General features: G+C 43.5%; 1 protein-coding gene across 1 annotated transcript in view; it reads right to left on the bottom strand.

Annotated features, from left to right (window-relative positions):
• The window catches only part of HOMER2 (homer scaffold protein 2), a 59247-nt gene extending 37476 nt beyond the window's left edge, over positions 1-21771 (bottom strand). Inside the window, exon 1 of the mRNA XM_068143693.1 lies at positions 21519-21771. Coding sequence (XP_067999794.1) covers positions 21519-21610 — 92 coding nt within the window. The 5' untranslated portion in view covers positions 21611-21771. The remainder of the gene's footprint in view (positions 1-21518) is intronic.
• Between the last annotated feature and the right edge of the window lie 1445 nt (positions 21772-23216).

Raw genomic sequence — 23216 nt, 5'->3', positions numbered from 1 at the left:
TTTTACTCAGCACTAGATATTTTAGTGGATTCTACTAAAAACTTGGTTTATTAATGATAATACCACCTATATACTGCACTCTAAACTTTCCGAATTTTCCTCCGTGCAAAACAATTCCACAAACAACTAACTCTGCTAACTCATCTTTAAAATGTCAGAAAAAACACCTGTTAAATCTATGCCTGGCTTCAATGCAGCAGGAGCAGTAAGCATATAAAGTAAATCTGGAGATAATAGAAGTAGAAAGATAGGAAAAAACTATCTATGTCCGTTTTTTCAGGAGTCTTGCAATAGAAACTGTTGTCAACAGGAGCTGCATGCATGCTTCCAAGTGGATAACATAAGGAATACTGAAGGTCAGGGCTTGAGATAGCCATCTATCCATTCACATGGGGCTTTTATTCAAAAGTAAAGGCAAAAATCTACATTTCTATATTTCTAATCCTCATAATTAGGCAGCCCTGACTCTCACAGGGAGAGTGTGCTAGTTGACAAGTGATTTTAAAAAGTAGGAAATGTAATGTGTAAAGTTAAGCACTTAAACTCATTCAAGATAAGCAAGTTATTGACCCCTTTAGTGAGACCAGTTATTACCCCAGGGAAACCAAATCTATCAGCAGGCCCCATGAGCTGGTACCACTGGCACTGGGAGCTGCTTCCACCCCATCTTCCCAATGGCAAATCCAACTTAACTGGCAGACTCAAATGGTGGAAATATTCCCCTTCTTTGCATCCCAGACTCATTTCCCCAGTGAAGCATACACAAGCAACTGTAAAACTGTATTTTCAAATAAAACACTGCATTTGACACTTGAAAACATCACAGCCTTACAGAGATCCAGACTGAGAAGGAATATTCTGTGCTACTCGCAACTTCTGACATTCAAGAAAGCGCTTTACTGATAGAGGAATGACTGTTTCCCAGAGGTCCTTTCTTTTTCATTTTATCAGAGGTTTATCAAGTTATACTTAAAACCACAGCAATGCTGACTTGAAATTCCTGCAGCACATCCTGTGCCCTTTGAGCCCCTGGAAGCTGGCCCCTATGTCAGCCTGCCAGTTTGCCTGGGGAGGCAGGGAGCAGTGGTGCTGCCAGCCAGGCTGCAGACTTGCAGATCTGAAGACAAAGAGAATTTATGAGTGTTTAAAAGCTCATGAATTCTAACCAAAGTTAAAAAGAGGTTTTAATCAATTGTTAACAAAAGAAAATCCGTTAAAATAAAAATCAATTTGACAGTAATATCCACTGTTTAGAATAAAGCTGCTTGAAAAGTAGCAAATGGAGATCTAAATTATAGCTAATAGTTTTTAGTTCTCTGTTTAATAATGTAGATTAAGACAGAAAATGCACTTTAATAGGCTTTTAAAATGATTAAATATGGCCAGGATGTTTTATAAATGTGATTTCAATTTTCAAGTTAGGGGTATATTCATTTCAGTTGACTTTTCATTTCCATCTTTGTGTCATACAAGACAAACCTTAAGTAAAAATTAATCATTCTCCATTAACATGAAAGTATGTCATAAAGGTTTTCTGAAGAATTTTAAACCCCCCCAAGACCAAAGTTAACTAACTGCATCCACACCTGTGTGTGATCCAGTATCACCTTCGGGTTAATACACAACTATGCCAAATGTCACAAGTGTGTGACTAGCTGTAAGCCATGTGGTGTATATTACTCTTCCCAATCAACGAGAATGAGCTCTCTCTTAGGAGAAAGTTCAAATTATTTAATTCAAAGTTCCTTGTCTATCATTTGAATCATGAGCACAAACAGTGATTTAAATCACTTCAGCTGTAAAGAGCCTTTGCTAACTGACAGCCAGCACTGTAAGTGCTGTGGGGTGTTGGTGGCTGATGGAGCCGCGGCACGACAAGCCCAGGCTGAGCAGCCAGCTGGCACCTGGGAGAACTTACACTCCCAGACCCTAGCCACAGGTGGAGACAGCTTCAGGTCTCAACAAGGCACTGATGTGAACATTGGAACAATCTTTTTTGGTAGTAAATATAAGACAGTGAATGATTTGGGTGCCTGTTGCATCAGCACCCACGTTCCCTTCAATGTGCAAACTGTCCACCGCGTGTCGGGTGGATGTGCTGACTGAGCAGTAAATAGAACAAAGCAGCTCCTTGTCAGAGAATCTGGAACATCAAGTGCATTTGTGACAGGAGCTCTACTACTCCACTAGAGGCAAAACTACTATTTGCACGTTTTGCTAAAACTTTCATTAAGGGATCACAAAAAAACGGCTGTGCTAAGCATTCCTTGCTTACCAGGCAGGATTATTTGTGCTTTCCTCACACTGATACCAGACAGCTTTGCATTAATTAACTGATTTACCAATTGGATTTTTTATTTATTTATTTATATTTTAAGAACCTGTTCTCATATAGCTGCTATGTGGTGAAGGATGCACATGACTGCAGAGAGTATGTCAGTGTAGGGGTTTTGGAACATAGTGGTTCCTGCTAGAGGCCAGCATCATGCACATGTTGAGGTTTATATTACCTGACAGATCTGCAGCGATTTGCTACAACAAGCATTAGATAATGAGGACCTTTCAAGAAACACAAGTAGGTACAAATGCAAAACCCTACATTGTGGCACCCCCCCCATCAATAGTCATGAAACAACAAAAAAAATTATTTGCTAAGGCGGCATGATAAACTTGGTGTCAATAGTTATTTGTGTAGAACACTGCCTGGCAGTGCAACAAAAAGAACCAATCCTTTATCCATATCTTCCCATAGAATGTAGTTTGGAGTGCCATTTGCATTTATGATAATTCAAAAATAAGCAGCCTTGCTATAAAGATAAGTGCTATTTCCACACCACCCCTCCCCAAGCTTAGCTATCTGCACACCCACAGCTCTCCCACCGGGCACCTGACAGCCGCCCTCAACTCCTGTGCAAGTTGGGATGGTACCAATTCCAGCTCCCGAAGCCACCCAGCATTACCTTCTCAAAAGTATATGTACAGCTCCAAAGGCTAAGAGCACATTAGAGAGGCAACATCATGCCTTTCGTCCCAAACGAAACTGAATAATCTGCCCCCTGAAAGCAGCAAGCCCTCCAGCTGCTCCTCCAAGACCCCAGAAGTCAACAGGCGGCACGGATGGAACCAGGGGTCCCTGTGCCAGGCTGCTGCTACCTCACCCTTCTAGATTTTGCTGTTACCTGATGGCCTCTGTGTTCATGGATGGAGAATTTACTCCTATTTGAAATACCCATCTCAACGAAAGCCTGGGCATACAGTGATGCCAGTGAAACAAAACTAGCCAGTGAAACAAAACTAGCCAGTGAAACAAAACTAGCCAGTGAAACAAAACTAGCCAGTGAAACAAAACTAGCCAGTGAAACAAAACTAGCCAGTGAAACCACTGTTTCATCTACCTGTAACAGGTCTCATTCATACATTCACATCTCAAGGTTTAAAAAAATAACCAACCTCTCTCCCTGAAACACCAAAATCCCACCAAAGACAGAGCTCTGGTGGAGGATATGTCTGTCATGGGGAGAAATTACAGTTCATGGTGTCACACAACTTAATCAGCATACCGGTTACTCAAAGCAAAAGAAAGTCCACTATCCTCCAGCCTTCTTTTCAGGAAGCTGAAAACCACACAAATTAGATTCTTAATGATGACTGAGGAGAAAACTCAGAGGATCCCTCCTCATCACATGCACTCCAGTCAAGACAAGTGCATCTCCCTTTGTGTGCCACATACAAAGCTGAATCAGCTGTCTCAGCCCAGTTCCTTGAGCTACTGTAACCTCAATGTCCATTACTGCCCAGTTCATGGCTGGGTTTGGGGACCAGAACAGGACGCTGAGCCCAGCCAGCTCAGGCGAGTTGCAGAGCTGGAGAGGGGCAAACACTAAACCTGCACATTTTACAGATGCAGTTGCAACAAACTGGTCTTTTGGAAGTTCCCTTACCAAATTGGCATACGCTAATTAATTCAGATCATTCAGATCTCATCAGGTGTGACAGGTAGGTTCTGGTGCTGGCTGCCAGCATACACAACCAGTGGAAGTGAAGAGCCTGTTTCAACTTGTAAGGGTGCAAAACTCATAGCATGAAGGAAGCTGGTGGGTATTGGTTCCATTTTACACCCGAGGAAACTGCCATTATGAAGCAGAGGGCATCCTGGGATAACAGAGCTGGCAGCAAGATTGAAGACAAAATTAAATCATTTCATTTCTTCTCTGTGACTTTGCTATCACTATCATTGTAGGGCACTTTTGTAGCAGATCTTCCCAAGGAATTTTTTCTACTATGTGAATTTAAAAGGCTAAATCAACAGCAGAGTATTCAACAAAAGGACTATTGCAAAAACGAAGCCTTTACAGACCACAGAGAAGCTATTGCTGACTTTAATAGCTGATCTTATACAACATGGAAGAAGATGGGACAAGATGCCAGGATGCAAACCATCTGCCTGCAGCCAAGCACAGGTAGCCAGAGGCAGGTCTGTTCAAAGCTGCTCAGCTCCAAAGACATGAGCAGCTCCCATTTGTCCTGCAATGAAAACTTGTCCTACTCATGCAGGTATTTCCAGAGCAAAAATTACTTGATATGATGGAGAAGCAGCCCTGAGCAATAGAGCACAAGCAGGGGAACACAGAGAGAAAGAGGCCTTAGCCTCTCCTGTACATGAGGGATGGGAGAACTGGCCCAGAGCAATAGACTGTACAAGAGCACTTCATTTTTATTCTTTTTACTCCCTGTATAAAGATACTGATGCAGGTACCACCTTAAACTGCACTTAGCTGTACTCTGTTTCCAGGTGGTGCTCCCTGCTGCATGATGGAACAATAGGTAGATAGAAAGGTACAGGGAACAACTTCTGAAAAACCCAGATTAGTAGGACTGAAACTACTCCATTCCTAAATAAAGAGGAAACAAGACTGAGAAAATTGTATTTTTTAAATAGCTGCTTCTCCAAGGCCTTCTTTTCCAGACTTTTAGCTGCTGAAATTCCTGTTTTGTAGGCAGACTGATCTCCTCACTAAGAGGTAGCAAAGAAGTGCTGAATTTGACAGTAGCACTAATTGAGGGCAAGGTTGCACAACTTGCTTAAATAATCACTGTCACAATTCTCTGGTGACCACTTTCTACTACATAAATTCAAGCCAAAACATCCAACTTTTTACCTGCTTTCTTTTACAGGCATTATTATTTTTACAGACAGAATGCAAACAGCAAAATTGCTTCTTGCTTTTGTTAGAAACATAATGGTATACAGTTACTTACATGGGAAAAAAAATTGAGAAAAAACCCTAGCTAGCTAAAGAGGAATTTTCTGTTAAAACCACAGATGTTAATTAAACTCATTTTTGATTTGCAGCTGAGTAAGTCCAACACAATAAATCCTGAGGACAAAAGCTCTCTGTATGAAAATCATTGTAACATCTGTGAAGTCTTTTGTGAAGTCAATACACAAATTAAAAGGCTTAACTTGAACAGTGAAAAAGCTCACACTTTAGCCTCTCAAGACAGTGTGAATAAACACTCACACAAAAGTGACAGGAACAGAGAACCCTGCATGAATCCTCAACAGGTAAAGTCATTTATTTCACTGCCCACTGAACACAGAGATGAGCTTAGCTGATTGGAACTGGTCCCTCTCCAGGAGGCAACCCAGCATTCTCCTCGAGAAACTGGTGGCCAGTGGCATAGACAGGTGGACCCTCTGCTGGACCGTGTCCAGAAAAGTGTAATGAGGCTGGTAAGGGTTTTGGAGAGCATGTCATAAGGACTGGCTGAAGGAGCTAGGGTTGTTTAGTCTGGAGAAGAGAAGGCTAAGGGGAGATCTTATTGCTCTGTACAGCTACCTGAAAGGAGGTCAGACTGAGGCTGGTGCGATAGGATGAGAGGAAATGGGTTTAAGTTGTGCCAGGGGAGGTTTAGAATGGACATTAGGTAAAACTTCTTTACTGAGAGAGTGGTGAAGCATTGGAACAGACTGCCTAGGGAGGTGGTGGAGTTGCCATCCCTGGAGGAGTTCAAGAAGTGTGTAAATGTGGTGCTTCAGGATATAGTTTAGTCATCATGGTAACTGAGTTACAATTGGACTTGATGATCTTAAAGTTCTTTTCCAACCTTAATGATTCCATGATTCAACAATAAACAGACCCCAAAAGCCTTTCTATTTCTCTGGATCAGTTAAAGATTACATCCTCTGGGTTCACCACAGCTCCAGAAGAGTTAATGCTTTTAGCACAGCCTCCTCTGTAGTATAATGTATCTATTGTAATATTTCAGAAAGATTGCCACTGTAAATTGAAAGTGTAAATCTTGAGCTGAAAGTGCAACCCTGTAGAAGAGGGAGAGCAGCTTTCCTCTGCATCTATGCCAGCAGACCCCACCCAGACAAGCCCAGAGAACACCAGGTTTGTGCCCACTACCCAGGCTCTGGCTCACAGAGCTGCATGCACACACCAAAACTTACCCCATGCAGCTGTTGTGATGAAGGAAGAAGCACTGACACACACTAGCCTTGCATTTGATGTGTTGAGGGCTGCCCTGGAAACTTCTCAGTGAGACCCTCAGCCACATCATATGGAGGCTGGAGCAGGAGCTCATTATCCCATTAGGGGAGCATGTGGCAGCCAAGCTGGCTCGGGGTAATCCACACACGAGAAACACTCAGCTCATCTCCACCAGGAGTACTCTGGCTTTGCTGCTATCAGATCAGCCCAAATGGAACCACAACTCTGCAGCTCTGCATCACCATGAATTTTCTCATGAGCGGGTAAAACACCATGAGGGTTAAAGAGTCAGTGTGCTAGTCTGAACTGCATCAAGCTCCTCAAGCACTCTCCAAAACCAAGCAGCAGCATTCCTCAGAGCCCTCCTTCACTCCCCAGGTGCTGTCTAGGAGCCCCCAGCAGTGGCCTTGTTGGGGAAGATGAGGTGGCAGCAACCCCAGCTGCTCCTGCACGGAGGTTAGCATCGGTGAGAAATTATCAAATAAGAGAAAATAATGTGGACACAATTTTGAAGGAAGAGAGTAATTTATTTTACATTTGTAACCCAGCAGGAAAATCCTTTAACATGCGACTAGAGTCTTTATCATAATTATTAATCCTTTGCAATATGTCTTCTGTGTGGCAGAAAGCTGGAGTTACTTTGAGGTTGTGTACACTACTTGGTGTTAATTTAAAAAGAGATTAAATGCCAGAGGATACTAAAAAATACAATGTACCTACAAAGAGAATACTATGAAGTGAAAGGCCGTGGCGTGCTTGTGCACGTAAAACACACTGACACCAACAGGGAAGCATCTTCATGTGTAGAACTTGTGTGGCACTTGAGGTCATCTTTGCACAAAGAAATCGGAAAAGTTGATTTTAATCAGGAGAATAATCAAAAAAGTATTGCAAAATAATATGATTAAACACTCCATTATTTCAAATGCCAAGAACTAAGTGGATCCTCGGAGGGAAGTACTTTTGTGCACTAATCCATGCATGCAATTATCAACATGCTTTCCCATGCCCTATTCAAACACTCTCCCTCTCCCCCGAGGCTCTTCTTCCACTTACACCAGGGGGGAAAAAAAGCCAATCAGTTCAGTTGTATAACTCTTTTTGATCTACTGCCTAAAGGAACAAATAAGGAATTCTCCCAGCCGCAACGTCAGAAGCAAATGATAGGGCTCTGCTCGTCCCGGTGCCCGCCACCACGTGCAGGCAGGGTGCATGCCGTGCCCTGCCTGCGCTGTGCCAGCACACACTGTGACTGGAGGTGCTGCCAGAGCACCTGGGCTAATAAACCACTCAGGTCTGAGTGCTTTCGCAGATTGCAAGAAAAAGGGTGCCAACAGATGGTTTAATACAAGGATACATGCCTTTAATGAATATTAAGCATGTACAAATTAAAAGCAATTAAAGAATAAGCCATTTACTCTGTAAGAGACTAGAAAGATGCAAATCAATGCCCACACCGCGTTTCCAGCACGTGCATCAGCTCGCCCATGCTGAGAACAGCGCCAGCCTGCAAAATCACTGCCACGCTTAAACACATTTATCCCTACCAGCCCTCCTTCTAGAGCAAACCATCTAGAAGACCAAAAAAAAAATCACCAAATGTAGTCAAGCACCCAAACAGCAGAGGTTCCAGGGCAAGCATATTCCCCTTGTTCACAGCCAGGAACCTCACAATAGGAAAGGGCAAGGTGCTGGGCACAAACGCACATGGCTAAAGCACATGTCCTTCCCTACTCAATGCAGTTTAAATTAGACTATCTGAACCCAAAATAAAAGCACATTTCCATTATCTGACAACTTTAATAGAATAACAGAATCAACAACCAGAGTATTTTGGCTGCTGCTAGCACACAGAAAGCACCTCTCTAAGGAACTGGGGGACACAGTTCTTGAAACTAATGTATTTGCCAGCAGCCAGTGGGATCACAGAATGGCATATTTCTTCTGCTTCAAGTTAAAAATACAAAGGAAATTTCAAACATTTAGAAGCTAACATTCACTTTAATCTTTAAAAATATAAGACCATCTGTTGCCATCAGATTTACAGCTCTCAGATAAGTACATTTATTTGTTGGTGTACAAAGCTGTCAGCAACCCCAGCAAAAAAAAAGACCACCTCTAATAATCTTCTGAGCTTCATAGAGAAAACCTACTAGATCTGAACAACTGAACCAACAGGTTATTTGTGAGAAACACAGTAGCTACAAACCAGAAAACTACTAGTCCCCTTGCCACAAAAAAAAGCATACCAGTAAACCCACAAAAACTAAGCCCCTACAACTTGCTAACACCACAAACTGCACATACTTGCAGGTAATATATGAAGAAACCTATCCCAGGACTCCCTGCACCTCAAGAGCAACCTAGGACTGATCCCCACAGTCCAGCTCCCTCGGTTCTTCCCATTTCTGCATGCCAGTGCCTCCAACTTGTGGGTTATACAAGCTGCAGGTTATACAAGGTGTGGTCTACAGAAGGATTCAATTTCAAGTATCAGCATTTCTCATGCAATGCAGATTCTGTAACTATAGGCTAGAATGAAAAAAAAAAGCACAACATAATAAAAAAAATACATTCTTGTGTCAGTGGAGTCTTACAAAATTAGTGTGGGCTGGCTGAAAACCTGTAGAATAAACAAAACATAGCATACAAGATATGTTACAAGCCCTATGAGGAGAGGCTGAGTGAGCTGGGATTGTTTAGCCTGGAGAAGAGGAGGCTCCGGGGAGACCTTATTGCTGTCTACAACCACCTGAAAGGAGGTTGTAGCCAGGTGGGGGTTGGTCTCTTCTCCCAGGTAACCATCTCAAGCAGTGCCAGGGGAAGTTTAGGCTCGAGGTGAGGGGAAAGTTCTTCACAGAAAGAGCAATTGGCCATTGGAATGTGCTGCCCAGGGAGGTGGTGGAGTCACCACCCCTGGAGGTATTCAAAAAAGGATTGGATGTGGAACTTGAAACCATGGTTTAGTTAGTCAAGAGGTGTTAGGTATTAGGTTGGACTTGATGATCTCTGAGGTCTTTTCCAATCTTATTGATTCTATGATTCTTGTTACACACTTACTGTGCAAGATGAGCTTGGGTAACACCAATTAAAAAGTTTGAGTAATTTTCTAGATATGCAGTAGCCATTACAAATCTAACCAAAGTTTCAAGAAGGTAACAGTCCTGAGTGGCCAGGCTAGGATACACACCAGAGGAGCAGTCAAAAGTCAGACCCCTTGTAGTGTCATCATTGGTAAGTTTAAAATAAAACCCTTTCTTTAAAAAACCAAAACAAAATAAAAACCACAACAGCAAAACTATTCACTCTGCTGAAAAGCCATCTTCTCATATCTCTGAAATTAAACAAGAAACTTTGGGGAAAAAGTCTTACTTATATGATTCTAATGATCACATTTCTCATGCTTCTACCATTTAGGGTTTTGTGCCTCATTAGTTAATACAAGAGAAGAGGATTTCATAGTAATTTCTTCCCCTGTGACATTCTCTGTCCTGCTGGTATTTCTTGATTGAAGGACAGCAAGTAAATCTGGCTTTGCCTTATGAAATTAAGGTCTACTAGACATAAAAATCCAATCAGCACTACAAAAATTAAAGCACAACATTTCCTCAGTCTCATTTACACCAATACAGATTTTTTCTTTCCTTGCCTTTGTCAAGGGTGAAGGACACAGCTGAACAATGAGGGGATTTTTTCTGTCTCATTTATATATTGACTGTAATAAGGCCAGCCAGGTAGGCCTGCACAAGTGCTGATTCTGTCAGCAGCCAAAGTTGCCAGGACTGTGAATATTGTCATTTATAGATTGATAAATGGACTACACGGACTAATTGTATTTCAGCATCTCTGGACAGATGGCAAATCTTACAGCCATATGGTGATTATTTCCACCGCACTGAAAGTATATTAACACTTACTAAAATGTTTAAAGTGATGAGATGATCTAAAATAAATTCTCCATGAACTGGGATAAAAATGATGGGCTCAGTGAGCCAGCACACTGGGGCTGGGCTCTTTCCCAGGATTCCCATTCGGTGCAGGCTCGAGGGCCTGCGGGTATTGCAGAGTTATTGATGAAACCGGCTGTGTACTGGGTCCTCAGCTGGAGCACAGCTCCATTGTGACAGCCTCCTTTTAGCTTTTCTGTGGCACCCTTATTTAGTTGCTACTGTTTGCTGCTTGATATGCCAGCTGCCCTCTGAGCTAGCAGCACTGATTAGTATATTTCTTTTCCTAGTATTTTTTCCTAAATCCTTCTCTGAACTCTGCTTGAAAATGCTTTGAAGTGATTGTCCTATTTTTGAAGGTAGCCACATATCCAACTCTGGCCCATGCAAATCCAGTAGGGGACAGCCCAAATAAGGGAGAGTAGGGTCTCTGGAGTAGGACTTAACACATGCACTATATGCATTTAGCTGTCCCCATACCTGCTCCCAAAAGAGGAATCAACTGGGAAAGAACAGAACTATGTCCCAGCAATTCTGTAAAACACAAAGTGCCTGGATGTCGACCAGAGGCTCATCCTGCTCACTGCCAACTGGATAAGCCATTGCTAAGTTCTGCAGTGCTACTTCAGCATGAAGCTGGTAGCTCATCATATTCACCAAATGCAAACATGGCATTCAATGGATAATACGTCAGGCTGATAAGTATCCCAGATGACACAACCTGTTTATTGCTATGTCCTTTACTAATACTTTTGCTGTGGGGTTTTGAACCTTACATAAGATTTATGCAGCAGTGAACTCACCCTTCAAAACAGAAGACTACATGCTCTAAGTTACTGCTTCTTTATCCCAAACGTGAGCAAAACCAGCTTGTAAATTCCAGAGCTATTTTTTATGCTAAAATAATAGCCCATGAAAAAAAAAAAAAAAAAGAATAAATTATTCTTTGCTTCATTTTTTGAACAAAATTCTGAACATTTGCTTCAAAATAAAAGATGACACTTTGAGTGCACTCCCATAGTGTAAGATTCTTTTCTAGTGGAAGCAGACACTTCCCTTGTGGTGAAGAAAAAAGTTTATGCAATTTGCCCAATTTGCTATCAGTAAATTATAGCAAGACAATAGCTAGAAACTGCACTCTTCCTAGTCCCTGTGATCTGAAATTATTGCCTAGTGTTAGTATGCAGAATGGATCAAGTACTCACTCAGCCACTGAGGACAAGGTGCCAACTGGTGAGAAGTTCTTACTACGCTCTTCGCACATTCACACTTTAGCACGCTAAGAATTAAACTGATGTGACTTGTAAAGCTTCCATTACAGCTTTCTTTTAGGAAGCTTTACTACCCCTGAGAGGCAGAAAAAGTGCATTTCTGTTGCCCATTTCTCCCTAGATAGCCCAGGCTTGCATTGTGTTTTTCCACATGCCTCGCCAGCCAAGGCTTTGACCCAGCTGCTGCTGCCCCAGGCACAGGCTGGGCTGTCCTCCCTGCAGGGAGCTGGGGCAGCTCCAGCTTCACCACAGGGTTAGGAAGAGTGCCAAAAGGAGTCAGAAAAGAAAAGGAAGAAATGTAACTTAGCGCTTAGAGGTACAATGTTTGAACCACACGGTTTAATTCATGGAAATCAGCCCTTCTTTTAAAGGAGTAACAAGCAGCACTGAACCATCCCAAATCATTCCCAGCGGTTGTGTGTCTATTTTCTCTTCTGGCCAGTAATTCAGAGGTCATCCTGTAAAGCAGTTGACAAGCATAAACTCTTTCCAATACAACTTCATGTCACTTATGCTAATTTAACAGTTACTGGAAAGTGTGTTGCAAATCAGTGCAGTGTTGCTTTGATAGTTCATGGGAGAAGCCTTAAAGGGTTGCACAATATTGCTCTACCTCCTAAGGACAGGATATCAAATCATAAAGCAGGGAGGAAAGACTCAGCAGGGAATGCAAAGTGGATCAGATATTTTGATTCTGTTCCAAACTCTAAGCTTAAAATATAAAAACTTTGGCAACTTCTCCCCCATAGAATTTGAAATGCTAATTTTCAACTCAATGGAGAAAAGTTCTTGCAAAGATCTGAACAATACATATGCAAGACTACTGCTCCAAGACTGAAAAATTCAGAATAGACATTCTCTGTAGAAAGAAAAGCAGGTAACCACAACCATGGGATAGGTGTTTACCCCAGGCTTCATGAGAAGCTCAGTCCAGTTGAAGAAAGAAGCCCTCGACAAAGCCCTAAGAAGTCTGGGAAGGCAAAGCAGGGCAATAGTGATTACTGGGAGCATCAGGCTGAACACAACTAAGTCCTTCTAAGATGATGCATCTTCCATAATATGCAGTTTTGAAGGTTTCAGAAAAACAGATGCTCAGAACTTTCTGTCCAGGAACCGTCTTTGAAGCTTGCTTGGAAACTTTAAAGACATTATTTGTCCATATCCCTCAAAAGGCTAAGTGGAATTTCACATTATACACAAACACCCATTTTCCTGCTTTACAGCAAGAGGGGAAATGCAAGTTTCCCAAGGAAGCGCAGACTCTGCACACTTCTGGGAGGAGCGAGCAGCCTCCATGTCTACCCCAAATAACTCCCAAACCAATAGCTGCATTTCTGGATCACTGGATCTGACCCTTGCTCCACAGCTATTGTGTTTTGTTGTGACTGAGATTAGAGACTCAAGCTTTTAATTTAATTTCCTTGAATTTAGGTGGGTGTAGTGAAGTGACAAATCCCCGTTCTCTCAGTCAAGCCAGTTCCTGTTTGTCTTGAAAAGGACCATAAACCAAATTAGGCTCAATTTTATGTATTAGCATTTTCAGAAGATACCTTAAATAAAGGTTTTTACTTCCAAAAGCAATAGGCAAGAGAAAATTAGCTATCCCCTCTAATGGACTACGTAAATGACAAGTAGCTGTCAAACAGAATAATCAATCATGAAAATGAGAGAGCTCTCATTCACCTGTGTGCTGTAAAGTTTGAGGCAACTAAATCTCCATTGTTTCATAAAAGAAGAGAGGGCATTGTTATGTCAATTATCCTCTCCTTATACACCCAAGGGTAATGGTTGTGCCCTTGAGCATACATTCTACCACCTCAGTGCTCTCCTGCCTGACAGAAACCTAGTGGCAGGTCAGGGAGGAATATTTTAGTTTTGGGGCTAGAGGGGTTTGTCCCATGTGAAGGTATAAGAGGTGGGGGCTTTACCTGGAGGGGCAGTGCATAAAACATCCTGGTTAGAGATGAGGCAATGCTAAGGTAGAGACAGGGCAAGAACTATGCTGTTGCCACTTTTTGCACCAGCATGTGAACTACCTATGAGAACAGAGCTCCTGCCTACTCTTCAGACACTACCATCCTTGAAGTAAACAGTAAAAAGTTGTCCATACTCTCACTATGTTTTCCATGCATCCTCCAAGCAGACCAGAGGCCCAGGACAGCCCTGAGTGCTGACTGGGGACATTTGGCAAGTCCTGTCTCAGAAATTGTCCTGTTTTGTTCTTTTGGGTTTCTTTTTTTTCCAAACACTCTCACTGACAATTTTCAATATCACAAACCAGATGACATGTTCCTACTTAAACAACTGCAGGGAGACATTTTAGATGCAACATATTAATGGTGGGAAGCCAGAATACAAAAGCCTGATAGACCCAGGGAATGAAACAAAGGCAACAAAGCAGCATTGCTGTTAGATATTACAGAGCAACTCAACAAAAGCAAAGAACTTGAATCAGTCATTGCAATGCAATTAATATGAGGAGAAACAGTGTATGCCTTGAAGTACTACACTTCCAAAAGGAAAAGCCTTGCTGAATACCCCCAGCTATGGCTACACTGCCTGTCCTTCCTCTAGGGATGAAATTATAAGTAATGAATGCTGAAAATAAGATACTTCTATCTCCACATAATAAAATCAGCATAACCCTACAGAACAATGGAAGATTTCCCCACCCCCCCAAAAAAAACCCCAACAACCAAAAAACCAAACCCAACACCCAGTGTTCCATATCTGAGGAGAATCTACTGTTAGGTGTTCAGTAGAGGCAAAGAACAAGTATTTATACAGTAAGTACTCATACACACCATTTTACAGCCCACAAGGAAGGATCCTCAGTAGAACTTGAAGCACATTTAGGAAATATATTGTATGAGTTGGATACATATTTTCAAATGTATTCCATAGAGGACTTTGCTGTCTTGCTGCATTGATGTGCTAAACCTCATCTGATAAGAATGCAGTTGCAGGATTTCTAATATTATAATGCAAATGCTAATAGGGAACAACGCCTAGCAGGTCCAGAGGGCTTTCTGAGGCCCCTTGATGCATAGGCAGAAAAGTTCAAACAGGAAATTTATTCTTGAATTGCAGCAGGGTTTAAGTTTCTAACTCCTGTAGGCTGCAGTGAAACTTCCAGAAGGAAAGAAAACAGTTTGTCACTTCAGAAATTCTTGCAATCTTGCATTTTTATAAGCCATGTCAAATAAATAAAATCAGACTAGGATATGGGTGAGGCAGGAAAGGAGGATACATTACCACTGAAGTGAAAAACCCTTGCACAGTAACCAGCAGTCAATTCTGCTCACACCTCCATTGCCAGGCCCTCTTTCCCCTGTGTCAAATCTGTTCGCTCTTCTCCACGATAAAGCCACAGTTGTTCTGCAGCTAAAGCTTCTAGCCTTGCCAGCCTTCAACATGAAGCCCACAAATCCTGAAACACCTACACAGCAGAGCCTCCTGCTCCCCTATGAGTCATTAAGCAGGCTGTCCCACTTGGTGACATCATCCAGCAATATCCATTTTTGAAAATAAAAAAACAAATCCTAAAACGCCTCGAGCATCAATTATTTAAAATATTATCTTCATTTTAATCCTGACCCCAGTGGCAAAATTATTGTTGTAAAGCATTTCCAAATAATGCAAGAGGATCCAATAGCCTCTAATATTTGCTACGTCAATGAGGAGTAAGCAGCCAGCTACTTGTGTCACACATGAGCTAAGCACAGAGCATCCAAGCCAGCAGCAGCGGGCAGATTTCTCTCTTACAAACAGGCAGAGAGCAGCTAGGATGTGTCATCAAAAATATAATCAAAGATCAACTGCATCATCTAATCTCATCTTGTACATTTTGCATGAGTACCTATTACACAACCTCTAGTCACACCATCTCTAACCTGTGCTGGGTGATGAGTGCCTATGGTGCAGCAGTAACCTTCCCTGATACTAATGGTCTATTCCCTGACTAATTGCTCTTGCCATTAAAAGTGCTTCCTCAATGCTCAACCTTAAATGCCTCCCATCTTCATTTGAAGGCAGTGCCCTTGTCACATTTGGAGATTTAATAACAGCATTGTCAGCTGTTTACAGCACACAGCTGAATTATCAGAGAAACAGTTGAAATAATGTTCCTCTAAGCACATTTACATCCTAGGGAGCCAATGCACAGTATAAACAACTCACACGCTGTATTTGCAGTGCACAAAGTGCACAAATGCAATGGACAGCGTTCAAGGTGAGAGAAGGCAGAGATTTGACTGTGTACCAACCTTCAGTACTGAGGACCTTCCCACTCTGCATACATCCTTATCAAAAAGTCAACAGGAAAACCAACAGCTGATTCAAAATGCTTACATGTCCTTGGGTGCTTACATGTTCATGGGTGAGGCTATATATTGTAGGCCCTGCATTAATAGAGTCAAATGAATGAATACACAGTGCAGTGGAAAATCTAGATGCAAAACTAGGCTGACGTCCTTGCTCTTGGGTTCTCAGCAAACTCATTGCTCCTTCAGTCATGCTGGGAATATGCTTGAACAGTTCAAGACACTTTGTCAGATCTCAAACTGCTTAAAACTACTTCCAGTTTAAAGGAACTGAACATCAAATAACTCTTTTTAACATTTCAAATGATGCCTTAGTTACCAGGAGACCTACTCACCAACCTCTTTTCAAATAGAATGAAGGGCTTGAGGGACTTCCAACTTTGTGGAGGATATTTTATTTATAAGGTGGTTTTCTTTTTTCCTCAAGTGATAATCACATTAACAGTGGTAATTAGTTAGGTTGTAGCTGAAAGCAACTTGCCTATGATCACTCTCTTAACACAGTATTTTCTTTCTGTCCACTCTACAGAATTATCTACATGAGCAAATTTTGGTGGCAATTTGTATCAGGGCACTCAAACCAGTTGTGGTACTGGTTTTTCCTATTGTAATTTGATTAATTTATCTCTAGCAGACCAAATGATTTGTTGCTTTTTTTTCTTAACCTACTGTGTCTTTCATGCCAATCAATGCTTCATTATTTCTTTCTGTTACTTTTTTATTAGGTGATTTCATAGTTTCTCACAATCCTGTATTTTCCTTGGGCTTTACTCACACAGGAGATTTTTTTTTCCCCCCAAATTCAGTTACCTGCATCTATCTGCACTGCTACAAACTCCTGACATAATAGTGTGCCAGGTAACATGGTCTGTTATTTGATGGCAGACTTGGATGAAACACTCCAACATTAAAGGTTTGTTCACTCACTTGAGTGCAACTGCACCAAATTCCTAAGCATACATAAATCCTTATGACAGTCTTGCTATTTAATTTTTTTCCCCCATTCCACCAAGCTCCCTGCCTCTCTAAACTCATTTAAATTTTGTTACATACAAGAAAGGAACTACATACGACAGGCTCTATACCCACTGTTGAAGTCAACAGTTTTCCCATCCATTTAAGTGAAGCCAGCATACTGGTCCAGAACTCAAAGTTCTCTAGACCTTGACTTTTTCACTGGATTTTGCACAGACACCTGTATCTGTACACAGAAATATCAAATTCTCCAAGTCAGAACAGCAGCCATTTATATCCACGCTGCAAAATGGGAATAGCTACATAAGGAATAAAGTCTGTGGAGAGTCAAGCATCCCCAGCCAGCTGCTTCAAAAATCACGACATCAATAGCCTCTGCATCTATCAGATCTCAGTCCCCTTTCTTGAAGGCCACCATCGCCAGCTGGGTGATGCCTGATATAATCGCTCCCCTTGAGCTAAGATAGGAATTGAACTGAAGATGCTGACCTTAAAACCTAAAAAAAAAATAAAAATAAAAATTCCTTGAGCTCACAGCACCAACTTGGTTTCATTTGGGCATACACTTGTCCCAGTCCTGCTTTGAGGGACAGTGGCTTTGCAAAGAAAGATGGATGCCTGCCACTCCCAGGGTCCCAGGATGCCCCGTTTCCTCATGGACAGATGGCTCAGCCAGACTGTGCAGGGAACGGTGTTAGACTCTTGTGGATTTCAGTAGGAGCTGGACAACAGCCAAGGTGAATTTCCTCTGCAATGTGCTGTTGTTCCCTGCTAGGAAGCTTCTTAGGCGAAGCTTATCACCATGGTATCTAAAGTACTGCTGGTACTGGGAAAGGCCAGCTTGAAACCATCCAAAATTAACGTCCTCTTGTAACACTAGCTTCATCACATCTTCTATTTCCTTCAGCACCTCCTTTCCTTGTTGTCCCATTTGTGTGCCTTTTATTCCACAAATAAAGCCATACATTGGCCAATGGACATTAGTACTGATAACGGCAGAAGGAAGACATTTAAGGCACACTTTCCTGATGTTCTTAAATGTCACTGTATGACATATGACACAACATATGACTGCTCTCAGAAATACAGGTACTCAGCTGCACCTTTTCGGGTGTATTACAGGAAGGACAGGGTTTTGTTCATGAGCCCAGTCTCCTTAGGATGAGGTTACTCCATTGTTTGATCCAGTCTTGGGAGCTCATCTTTTCCCATGTTCCTAGAGGAGGTACAGATGGATCCCAGCTGGACAAAACTGATTTACCACATTAGCCCCTGTGGAAGCAGCACAGAGAAGCCATCTCACATCAGTGAAAAGAAATGTGTGCTATGAGCTAGTTTATCATTAACCTGTAGAGCATCCACTGCCACATTGTTTTACAGCTTTCTGCAATCATTTCTAACATGCAGAGGCCTGATTTTCATTTCTCTATGATTTATAAAACAGATTTAAAATTCAACTTTATTGCTAGAGGGTATTTAAATTAGTCACATTTTAACCCAACAGATAATACAAACAACAGCTCCAGCTGCAACAAAGTGATTTATATGTCTCATCCAAACTGGATACTTGTTACATGCCTCAAAACAATAAATATTTTGTAGTAAACAGACAAGGAAATAGAAAGCAATTAAATAGGAAAAGAATGCAAGCACAGATGAAGCATCTATCCAGAGCCTCCTTAAATCATCCAGTAACTAAACCTGAAGCATCCATATTACTGGAAAGTTAGTTTAGATTGCTTAAATTGAGGACAAATTGAATCAGACCACGGCTATTAGACGAGTAGGTACAGCCCACCGAAGGCAGAGCCACAGAGGAGCGAGCTACTTTCTCAGCCGTGTTAGCCCTTGGCCTGCAACACCAAAAGACAATGCAGGTGGTATTTTCAAACAAGGAATTTTACAGCTGGAAATGTGTTAAATTGTTGATTTCAAACAGCTGAAGTTTGAGCTCTGAGACCATTGAGGTAACAGCAGCTATCAGATATGCTCAGTAGAAGAAAGTGGTGATTTAGGAAAAGCTTTTTTCCCTTTAAAGCAAACATTCCTCCACTGAGATCCTTAACAGTGGCTTGACTCAAAGACAATAGTCTTCAGGCAGCAGGAACCTTAGCGTTCACTTTAAAGGACACTGAAGCAGCTATATTTATTTTGTATACTTAGCTTTTGGGGCTTTTGGTTTGTTGTTGTTGTTTTTAAGCATTGTTTTCACATCTCCTAAATTACAGGCATAAATTTTTTAAAACATGTAAATTACTTCCATAAAACTTGACACTACCTTGCTGCCTAGTAGGTTGAACTAAAACAACAGTTTAAATAGCTTAGCTCACAGTTAATAAGCCATTTAAATAACTTTGCTGAGCTCAAGTAGCTCTATCAGGTTTCACAGCACCATCAGTCACTGCCAAATCCATAGACAGCATTTAAATGAATCATTAGCAAAGGCCACCCATAAGAAAATAAGGGGGGGGGGAAAGGCAGGGGAGAATAAAAATACTTTAAGAGTTAAGTTATTGTCACAATTTCTGTGACAACATGCCCCATATACCTTCACCAAAATGCACCCGGGAAGCAAATCCCACTGGAATGCCTAGCACAACACGCTCCACAAAGCCAGATGAGTAGACAGGTGTCCATATTTCACAGAAGGAAAAACTGGAACATGCTGGGGTGAAGAATTTCCCAGCAAAGGTGGTACGGGGAGGAACCTGGAGGGGTTAGTCATGTCACGTGTGCTGAGCCATGGCTGCAATAGCACTATCACAAACGTATTTCCATGCTCTGTGTCAGGAAGGTGAATGACATGAGACACTGTCAAAGCATATATCCAAAACCCACCTTGTCTGCACTCTGCACAGTGTATGAGTGTGTACAGCCCACACTGAAACTCTGGGAATGAATGACACTGGGAGCTTGATCTCACACATGCCAGTGTAAGACTGAAATAGCTCACTGGAAGTGAAACATTAAATAAGGTTATTGAGCTAGACTGGTGAACGTGCCTCATCCAGTACGAGTCTACACAACCCAACACTGCATACGCAGCAGCGCAGGCATGAGCACAATAAGAGCACTCAAAAGCTATCAAAGCAGGAACACAATGAGCCCAGAACTACAAATGATTTTACAGAAGGGAGTGGGGGACCACTGTGACCTTCCTCTTTTCTCCAAGCCACAGACAAACTTTTCAGCTAAACAAGTCTATCAGTATGGAAATGGTTAAAAATGGCAACAAAAAATACATTTGCCTTTAGAGACGCCCTGGTAAAAATGAAAGAGACAAGTTTCCCTTGTATGGATGCTCCAGTGGTGCTCCAGACAGGTTTTGATGCTTCTTTCTCCAACCCCAAGGACAGTTTGTGTTTTATTTTCCAGTGGAACTTTACATAATTAAGAAGCAGGTGAGCCCCTTGTAATTCTGAAGTGAAACATGGGGAGATACTCACTTAGCTCTTATTTCTGCCTCTGCCCCTGTACTTCTATTCATCGCTCCTGGGTATCAAATTCAGACACAGGCAAAGCATTTTAATTCATTATTTATCCATATTGTCTCAAATTATATCTCTTTGATAACACCACACAAGTCTACAGTGGGAGTGTGCATAGTTGGAAGCGGCATGAGGAAGCCCAGAAACTGGAGAACAGTTCCTTGCCACAGGGGGGTGAGAAGAGGCAAGGAAGTGAAAAGGTGTAAGAGAACATAATAGGATAAAATTAAAGCAAATTAAATGTGTGGGTTTGGAATCCCCCAAGACATTCTGGTCGAGAGGATCTCAAACCTATATATAGTTCAAGCCAAAAGCACAAGGATAACCTCTGTTTCCTGATATTTAGTTCACAAACTGCTCTAACGCCAGCATTTAGCTTTTGTTCCCTCGTTAAAGTTAGAGGCTAGGAAAAACGCAGAACTAGCTTTTTGAAAGATCAAGATGAATTCTTAATCTGATGTGAACAGAGACTTCTGGCAGGTTTGAAAAACAAGGGAGGAAGGGGTACAAATCAGACAAAATAGCGAAAGCCTGGCACAGTTAAGGCAAGTTTATCGTGTGCCTACAGCCGCCTAGAGCTCTCGTTGAGCTGAGCATGAACCCTCGCACGGAACTCGCCGCTCAGCCCGAGCACGCATCCCTCCGCTCCGCGGCGAGGGACCGGACCCCGGCCCCGCGCCAGCCTCCCTCGTGGTCGCTACACCTCCAGTTTCTCCTCGCTTTTTCCAGCGGGGATTTTGCCACCGGTAACGTGCCCGCTCCGCCGGTGGCTTGGACGGCAGCCTCACGCCGCCGCTCAAAGCGGTCGGTAAATGACTAATTACATTATAAAACGCTGGTTTCGGGGAGCGCTCACCGGGCAGCTAGGCTCTCGCGGCGCTCCACCTGCGGCGGGGCCGGGCTGGGAAGGGAGGCGGCGCCCACGCGTGGGCCGGGTGCGGGGCCAGGGCGGCGGCACCCACGCGGGGCTGGAGCGAGACGCGGCGCACACGCGGGGGTCGGCGCCCGGTGGACTCACCCCATGTCTCGGCACCTTTCGGCGGCGGTGGCACCCCCGGGCGGCTCCCCGCGCTCGGCGGCCAGCGGCGGCCGCGTCCCCACTTCGCACATGCGGCCGCCCCGGTACCGGCCCCGGCTGGCTGCGGCTGTACGGCGACAACGGCAGAGGCGATGAAGCGTCCTGCTCCTCCTCCCGCCGCCTCCCTCCCCCCTTACATAACCTCCCTCCCGGGCGGCGGCGGCACCGAGCAGCCTCCCGCGGCACCCGCCGCCCTGCCAGGCGGGGGCGGAGAGGGGCGGGGCAGCGCGGTAGCGCGGTGAGGCGAGGCGCGCCCCCGGGGCTCCTCAGTTATTCGCCCCAGGTGCGGGCAAGAGGCGGTGGCAGTCGATCTGCGGCGTTTTGTGCCCCCGGGTGGGGAGTGAAAATGCCCGGCGGGAGGCTGGGTCATCTCATCTCCCCTGGTGCCCACCCGAGTGGGTGCCACCTGCTGCAGGGGGACGGGGCGGCAAGAAAACTTCAGGTGAACTTGTGCGGGTGCCACCGGAGCCGCCACGACGGCGGGACGGGGAGGGCAGTCCAGGCCGGCCGTCCCGTAAAGTGCTCCTCCCGGGATCAGCTTTTCCAGGAGGACGGCTGCTTCCCGACCGGCTGTCCCTGGACTGGTTTCTTCTGCAGCGGGAGGCGCCCCGCCGACAGCCCCGGCTCCTCAGCGTGGGCACGGCTGCGGGTTCTGGGGATGCCCTTCCGACCCAGGGGCGGTGCCACCGTCGAGGGATGTCTTGTGAAAGACAAGCAAGCGACTCTCTCCCGTTGTCAAGCCTCCCCACGTCTCTTAAAGCCTTGAATACGTTTTCTCAGGGATATGAAGGGAGGGCAGCCAGTTTCTGCCTGCCCGCCCTGCCATCCCAAGTATCTCCCGCGCCACCCGGCAGTTTCGCCCACTTTTGGGTAACGGACCCTGGCAGACTCAGCCCCACAGTCTTGATCTGGGTCTTGCACCCAAGCCGCCACCCTGCTGCTTAAACCAGAAGTGCAAATTGAATCAGTGGAATTATTCTCTTTTGGTCCTACTTAGCCCACCTGCAAATCTGTGCCAGATACAGTCTCAAAGCTATCATGAAAACCAAGAGAGGGATGATTGCTTTCCCTGGAAGGAAAAATTGCAGCAGTGTGGAAGAGCTGTGTTTTGGCTGCCCAACACGAGGGTGACACTGACACTCGACTGGCAATCACAGGACACAAATCCATAGGAAAGATATGGACTTTGTTGTTCAGGTATTGGTAGGGCTGTGCTACACAGACAGTTATTCTTCTGTGGAGAAAAAGTGCCTGCTCCACACATAAGAGAGGCTTTTAACTTCTCCCACACATAGTTATAATTAATATCCTGCTATCTAGAGTGATTATTTTAATCTTTTTTCATTTTTTTTTCCCCTTCTCTAATGTTGATTTATCTTCTCTTTCAAAGAAAGTTTAGAAGTTGTGGGAAAGGCTTTGTATTTGCTGGCCTTAACTTTGCATGTAATAATTGAAGTTGCTCCCTAGTGTTACCTAGGGACCTCAAGAGAACTCTCAAAGTTAAACATAACCAACAACCTAACACCTTCCAGCTATGGACAATGCAACTCTCTCCCACTCTGATAGACAGCTATTTCCTGATGTCTGGAACACCCCATTGGAATTTTAATCCCATACACTCAAACAGTATCACACCAT

Source organism: Melanerpes formicivorus, unplaced genomic scaffold, assembly GCF_026170545.1.
Source record: "Melanerpes formicivorus ecotype bairdi unplaced genomic scaffold, bMelFor1.0.p_v2 SCAF_10, whole genome shotgun sequence".
NCBI classification, from domain to species: domain Eukaryota; kingdom Metazoa; phylum Chordata; class Aves; order Piciformes; family Picidae; genus Melanerpes; species Melanerpes formicivorus.
The sequence above is the reverse complement of the archived record's forward strand: the minus strand, read 5'-3'. Positions and strand labels throughout refer to the sequence as shown.